The sequence below is a fragment of the Myotis davidii genome, unplaced genomic scaffold (assembly GCF_000327345.1).
Source record: "Myotis davidii unplaced genomic scaffold, ASM32734v1 scaffold337, whole genome shotgun sequence".
Classification (NCBI taxonomy): Eukaryota; Metazoa; Chordata; class Mammalia; order Chiroptera; family Vespertilionidae; genus Myotis; species Myotis davidii.
Genome location: NW_006288250.1, coordinates 2,165,809 through 2,173,211, shown reverse-complemented (window position 1 = coordinate 2,173,211; position 7,403 = coordinate 2,165,809). Strand labels below are relative to the sequence as shown.

At 46.4% G+C, this 7,403-nt stretch overlaps 1 protein-coding gene across 1 annotated transcript in view; it reads left to right on the top strand.

Annotated features, from left to right (window-relative positions):
* The window catches only part of MTHFD1 (methylenetetrahydrofolate dehydrogenase (NADP+ dependent) 1, methenyltetrahydrofolate cyclohydrolase, formyltetrahydrofolate synthetase), a 55,970-nt gene that overhangs the window by 1,313 nt on the left and 47,254 nt on the right, over positions 1–7,403 (top strand). The window contains exon 3 of the mRNA XM_015561544.1: positions 146–749. Within this exon, the coding sequence (XP_015417030.1) occupies positions 146–749 (604 nt within the window). The remainder of the gene's footprint in view (positions 1–145; positions 750–7,403) is intronic.

Genomic DNA, 7,403 nt, shown 5'->3' with positions numbered 1-7,403 from the left:
CCCGCACACGGGGGGGTTACCCCGCACAGAGGCGCAGGCGCCGCCGCTCGGCCGGCCTGAAACAATGGGCGGGGCTTCACCGTGGCCGAGCCTCGGTCCCCTGAGATCTTCAAGTTACGGGCGCCGCCCTGACCCCACGACTCAGCCTCGGGGTGGGGGCCCGTTTGACAGCTTGGTTGGGCGGGAACGCCACTGCAGGACGCGCGCGCGAGCGTCCCGCCAGAACGCTTTTGGGGGAAGCCCCGCGCCCTCAGCCCCCGGGGACTTGCTTCCCATCCCACCCCCGCGTCCAGAAGGGTCTGGTAGACCGTCCGCTTCCCGCGCCCGCGAAAACGATCTCCCGCGAGACCGCCCCTCCGCCTCCGCACCCGATAGGCCGGAATAGAGACCCCGCCCCCTCCTCAGCGGTTCCCCGCCCCACACGAAGGCGCTTCCACCAGCCACCCATTTCTTCCCTCCAGGCATCACGGAGTTCAAATTCCCGCCGCATTCCAGACCCTCCACCCCCTCGCTGCTCCCAGACGGAGGGAAATACGTTCTCTCGGACTGCGCACGCGCAGGCAGGAGCGGGCGGGGCGGGGGCGCAGGCGCAGAAGCAAGCTCCTCCTCAGCGGTCGCTAACCTCGTGGGCCGGCTGTCCGCGGCAGCAAGGGGAGTCCAGCCTTGATTTCGGCGGCATCCATCGTGGGCAGCGGACTAGGAAAGGTCATGGCGCCGGCGGAAATCTTGAACGGGAAAGTGGTCTCCACGTAAGCACCTGTCGTTGTCAGGGCGCGTTGGGCTGCAGGCAGGGTTCTGAGCAGGGTGTGCAGGTCAGCAGCACTGGACCCATTTACTTATTTATTTATTTATTTATTTATTTATTTATTTTGCGGGAGAGAGACCTGGAGCGCAAAATCAGACCAGCCCGGTGGGGAGGAAGGACGTTGTTCTGAGCCCTTCACATCGGAAGACTGGTCTCCTGTAGCTGAGGAAAGGGGCTCGGGCACAGTCCGCGTTTGCAGATGGGCTGCCTGTGGCTGTGCCCGCTGGCGACGGTGCTTCTGGGACAAGCCCTCTTACCTGGCCCGCTCTGCTCCCAAAAGTGCGGCTGCTGATAGCATTAATTTCAGAGAGGACGGGGGGGGGAGAGAGAGAGAGAGAGAGAGAGAGAGAGAGAGAGAGAGAGAGAGAGAGAGAGAGAAACATCAATGAGAGAGAATCATTTATCGGCTACCTCCTGCACACGGGGGATCAAGCCCACCACCCCGTCATGTGCCCGGAGGGGGAATCTAACCTTGACCTCCTGGTTCATAGGTCCATGCTCAACCAACTGAGCCATGCCTGCCGGCCAGGGGCTTAATTTTCCCTTCAATTTAATGGTCCTCCAACAACCATCTCCGTGTCCTGGTCCTAGAGTTACATTCTAGTTTGGCCCTTGAATTTCTGACAGTATTCCATATTCCATTTGACTTCTTCCTGTGTTACCCCCACTGGAATACCCAGTGGGTATGGTTGCCAGACTTACTCCCAGGAAGTGATACCCCTCTGCTTTTTGTGTAGGAGGTGACTAGTGGGGAAAGATGAGGCTGGAAGAGAGAAAGACGTACAGGGTGGTGCAAAAATAGGTTTACAGTAATAATCAAGAATAAACGGTTTCACATAGTCACAACTGTAAACCTACTTTTGCCACGCCCTCTTGCAGGTTGCTCTTGGGACCTTGAACCTCACCAGTTATTTTGTAACTGCCGTAGTTGGCAACAATAACGCCTATGAACTCCTAATTTTGTGAGTAGAGACTTTTTAGTGAATTATAGAGTCGTTGGTGTCGAAACCTACCTTGGAGCAAAGTGATTGTTTCCTGGAGAAAGAAGGTGAAGTGTGAATTTGATTGTGGTGACTCACACTGGTGAGGAGAAGCCCCAGGCTTTTAGACTAGTTTGCTCTATTCACTGAGCCAAACCAGTTAGGGCCAGATTGCTTTTCAACATGTGGTTTGTTGAATTGCATTGTTTCTGTTTGACCTTCATTTTTTATTTATATTCAAACCTACTCCCTTTAGCAGAGGCTTTTTCGTGATGAAAGCTTCCTTTTAGAAAGTCTGGTTTGTGGAGATAATTTAGGTTTGCTTCTTGGCAGGCTGAGAATAGGTGCTCACTGAATATGTTTTGAGTGAAGAGCAAGTTAAATACATAAGCTCCATAAGGGCAAACACATGCATTGTTTTGTTTATGTCTATATAAACACTTATAAACCTTCATTTAGAACATATTAGTTTTGTGGCTTTAAGCAAATTAGCTTTCCTCACCGTGCCAAAATTTCCTCAGATGTAAAATAAACATAATGTCGAGGACATTGAGTTCTTTGGAGAATTAGAAGAGTTATTAACTGAAGACCATTTAGAATTGCTCCTGGCACAAAGTAAGTGTCCAATACACATGAGCGTATTAATAATTACTAATTACAGTTGACCCTTGAACAAGGGCTTGAACTGTGCAGGTCCGCTTACATACAGATTTTTTTTTCAATAAAGATATAGTCAGCTCTCTGTATTCCCTGTGTTTCACATCCCTGGATTCAACCAACCACAGACTGAAAACAGTATTTTCTTTTTTAAAATATGTATTTTTTTAATATATGTTTTATTGATTTTTTTTACAGCGAGGAAGGGAGAAGGATAGAGAGTTTTAAACATCGATGAGAGAGAAACATTGATCAGTTGCCTCCTGCACACCCCTTTCTGGGGATGTGCCCACAACCAAAGTACGTGCCCTTGACCGGAATCGTACCTGGAACCCTTCAGTTCGCAGGCTGACACTCTGTCCACTGAGCCAAACCGGTTAAGGCTGAAAACAGTATTTTCAATCTACAGTTGGAAATCGGCAGATGCGGAGGGCCAACTGTATGCATTCTTCTAGGCCAGCGGTTCTCAACCTGTGGGTCGCAACCCCTTTGGCGGTCGAACGACCCTTCCACAGGGGTCTCCTAAGACCATCCTGCATATCAGATATTTACATTTCAATTCATAACTAGCAACATTACAGTTATGAAGTAGCCACGAAAATAATTTTATGGTTGGGTCAGAACATGAGGAACTGTATTTAAAGGGCCAGAAGGTTGAGAACCACTGTTCTAGGCTATTTTATATAAGGGCCTTGAGCATCCTCAGATTTTGAAAGCCTCATGGGTTGGAAGGGTTGCTAGAACCAATTCCCCTCAGATACTGAGAGACTACTGTCAGTATTAAGTTTTGGGGGAATCAAGAATTATACTCAGATTTTCGACAGTGTGGGGCAGTGCTCCAAATCCCTGTGTTGTTTGAGGACAACGGGAGTTCAAGTATACATGGGTGATTGATTCACTATCTTTTAGACAACTGCCTTAAGATCTATTTCAGTGGCTCTCAACATTAGCTTCACATTAAAACCTCAGGGAGCTATTTTTTTGTTAATTCTTTTTATTTAAATGTGAATATATATTAAAAAGTGCACCTATCATAAGTGTGCAGCTCAGTGAATTTTTCACAACTGAATTTACCTGAGTACCTAGCACCCAGGTGAGAAGTACCATTGGCATTCCTCTCACTCTCATCCAGTCACCACCCCACAAAGGTAATCACCATCCTGCCTTCTAACACTGCCTTCTAGTGCCACCTGTTTTTGAACTTGATATAAATGATGTCATACAGGATAAAGTCTTCAGTGTCTGGCTTCTTCTGATCAACATTGTGTTTCTGAGATGATTCCACATTGCATGTAGTTGTAGTTCACTTACTCTCTGTATTGTATTCTACTATATGAATATGCCACTATTTTACTTATCCATGGACATTTGGGTTCCTAGTTGTTGGTGGTTATGAATGAATATGCTGCTATGAGCATTCTTTTCTGTGTCTTTTGGTGGAACATATAATATACACATTTCTGTAGGTTACATGTCTAAGAATAGAATGGCGGAGTAATAGGACATGTGTGATCAACTTTAGTAGAAATTGCCAATCTTTTTCAGTGTGGTTTTACTAACTTAGGCTTGTAAGGATCTTTTGAAAAAAGTATCAGTGCTTGGTACTCACACCGGACTGATTTAATTGGAATTGCTATCCATAAGCTCCTGGACTCGGTATTTTAACAACCTTTTAAAAGCTCATTCTGTGATTCTAATGCACTTGAAGGTTGAGAACCACTTAAGCCTTAACACGTTAAGCGCCATGTCAGTCACCAGTGACTGAAACGGGAAGGAAGACAAACAGGCTTGGTGCTTAACGTGTTAAGTCCGGTGCTCATCACTGAAGAACATTATGGCAGTAATGTGGCCGTAGGCATTGAAAGCATTTTTCTGGAGAAGACTGTTTGGGTATTGAAAGGCTCTCTCCCAGCATGCTCAGGGTTAACATAGCTAACCTGTCCAGTGCCCCATGGTTGAGCAATCAGTTAGTTCCTGCTAACATCGTTCATAAAGGAGCATTAAGACTAAGGCCTCTTTGTGCTTGCAGATTTCTCTCTATTGTCCTTACAAAATGGCTCTTTCAGACACTGCCACACGTCGGCACCTCGACTTTCATGGAGTTTGACTCTAGGAACTGGCAGTGCTCAGAGTTCCTCAGAGAGGGGGAGCTCTGCAAGGAGGGGCAGCCTGCCTGGCTCACAGGGTAGTGCAGTCCCAGCTCCTTGTGCTGCCGCTGACCCTTGGGGAAGCCTGAGCAAGAATGTGGTTCTGACAAGCTTGACTAGGTTGGGCTGCAGAGGCTTTAAGCAGGGTGTCCTACCTTCGCTCTTTGCTGGGCCAAGGATATTCTTGAGGAAAGGTGAGCGAACTTCTTACATTGCAGCCATGGATCCTGGAGTCTGGGAAAAGGGTCCCTCATTGCCAAGTTTGCAGGTCAGCTTCCTCGGTTGCCATCAATTTTGGGGTCTCTGGGGACGAATTTGCAAGCCCTGGGCAGTTTATTCTCTGATGTAGTGTTTGAATTGTAAACTCTCTTCCTTGGAGGGAGGAAAAGTAGGGCAGGTCATGAATTCCACAGTCAGAGTTTCTCCAAAATCCAGTCTATTCCCCACATCCCATCCTGCATCGAAGGAAATTGTTGAGGCCAGAAACGTGATGAAACTTGGCCATCGGTTACTAGGCTGGTTAATGGCAGAGGCTCCACTAGAACCAAGGTCTTCACAGGGTACATGGTGTTTTCTACTTTATTAGGTACTTACCACTTTGCTTAAAAGGAATTTCATAAACTAATCTTTTTTTCTTTATAGCAATCTTCTCACTGCCCTACTTCCCACTCTGCTGAGAAGGCCGTTCCTAGCTTATATTTACTTTTATTGTTCTCCCTTTATATTTTCCTGGTAGCTAAGACTAGACAAAGTTCATCCTTCCAGATTCCTTCTCTGGCTTTTCCACCCTATGGGAAATCTGGATCTTGTTGCCAAATTATCTCCCTTTGGGAGGAAAATCCCCATTTCTTCCTTAAGGGGAGTTCCAAGGTTGCAGCCTGAATTTGATAATTGGAGGAGAACTGAGGGTTAGAGATAAGTGTCTTTTTTTTTAAATCCTCACCTGAGGATATGTTTTTACTGATTTTAGTGAGAGGGGAGGAACATCAGTGCCTGAGGGAAACATTGATCGGTTGCCTCCTGTACCCACTCCCACCAGTGATGGAACCCGCCACCTGGGTGTGTGCCCTGACCGGGAATTAAACCAGCAACCTTTCGGTGCAAGGGATGATGCTCCAACAACTGAGCCACACTGGCCAGGGCAAGTGTGTGTCTTTTTGGACACTTACTTATTCAACAAATATCTGTGTACCTCCCAAATGCCAGGCACTCTTCAAAGTCATGAGGTTGTAAAAGTGAACAAAACCTCCCAAATCTCTCATATAGTTTGCATCCTGACGGGTGGAGCTAGGCAATAAAAAAAGGTAAAGCCGAATGTGAGAGGGTATGAAAGAGAAAGCCAGAGTAGGGAAGAGGGACAGATTTCTGAGGCTTGGGGTTGCAGTTTTCAATATGGGAGTGAAGTTCATATTCACTGTCAAAGTGATTTGTGGGCAAAGATTTGAAGGACGTAAGGCCATGAGCCTGCCAATGTCATGGGGAAGAGTTTCTTGACCAAAAACAAAGCCTATGCCATGGACTTTGACCTCATCAATTATTAAGCCATTGCCTTGGGTCAACAGTGATGGATCCTGGAAGCTGATTGTGAATACAGGAGCTGAGTGAGGGGAATCGACATTGATGGTGACAGCACACCTGGTTTTAGGGAAGTGTTCCTTAGGAGATTATACAAAAGGGTTTAAATTAGACAGTGTTAGAAAAACTACCCTGATTTGGTTTTTAGAGTAGAAACCACAGTTCTTCCATACGTATGCTTTTCATAGTGGGGCCCACTAAATTTTGTGATTTGTTTGACTATCCCTTTTCTTTGTTTGCTATAATGGAGCCTGCTCCCTCATTGATGGCATTTTTCTTAAGTCTTTTTTTCTAGAAAGACCAGCTATACACCGACAGATGATTTGCCTCATGGCAGGCCACTGAGTGAAGGTGCTCTGAGTGCTTGTGGGTTGAGCAAAGCAAGTTGGATCGTTTGTGAGCTTCCTCTGTTTGTGGGCGGTATTCTGGGAGCTAGCCTGCTCCCTCTTCCTTGGGCCACTGGGTAACTCAGTTTACCTCTTTGTGCCTTAGTTTCCTCATCTGTACATTGGAGTAATATGGCACCTAATTCATGAGGTTGTTAAAATTAAATGAGTTACTACTTATAATAAAGCAGTGCCTGGCACATAGAAAGTTTTAATGAACAGGTGCTTGGAAAATACTTGTTGAATAAACATGTGGTATTTGTGTTTATTCAGACTGTATCTTTGGTAGCCTGTCTGTTTCAAGACTATCTAACCACGGATTTGGCCACCAGAGCGGATGATGTTCCCAAGTCCCAAGCAGGCCTCCGGATCATCACCCAAGGGGAATATGGAAAGAATGTGGCGAAACTGGGGTTCTCCACTTGGAAAGAAAGAGCAGGTCAAGAGCTCTTATCTGAGATAAGCCTCACAAAGGCCTGGCCTTTCTTGCTTTTAGAAATGACAGAAGTGCTCTGGCTGCTGTAGCTAAGGTGGTTGAGTTCATCCCATGCACCAAAAGGTCACTGGTTGCAATCTCCGACAAGGCACAAGCCCAGGTTTTGAGCTAGATCCGCCGTAGCAGGGCATGCGAGAGGCAGCCAGTCGATGTTTCTGTCTCACATCCATGTTGCTATCTCTTTCTCCCTTCCTCTCTCTCCAAAAAAAAAAGAAAGAAACAGTTCATTCTTGTATTATTTATTACTGATCACTTACTAAAGCTGTGCTCTGTGGGCCTTTTAAGAATCATTTGAGGATTACTCTAAGCTTCAGTGTTTGTTGACTCAGGCAGCTTCGTTTTCATGTAGCTGTCTTC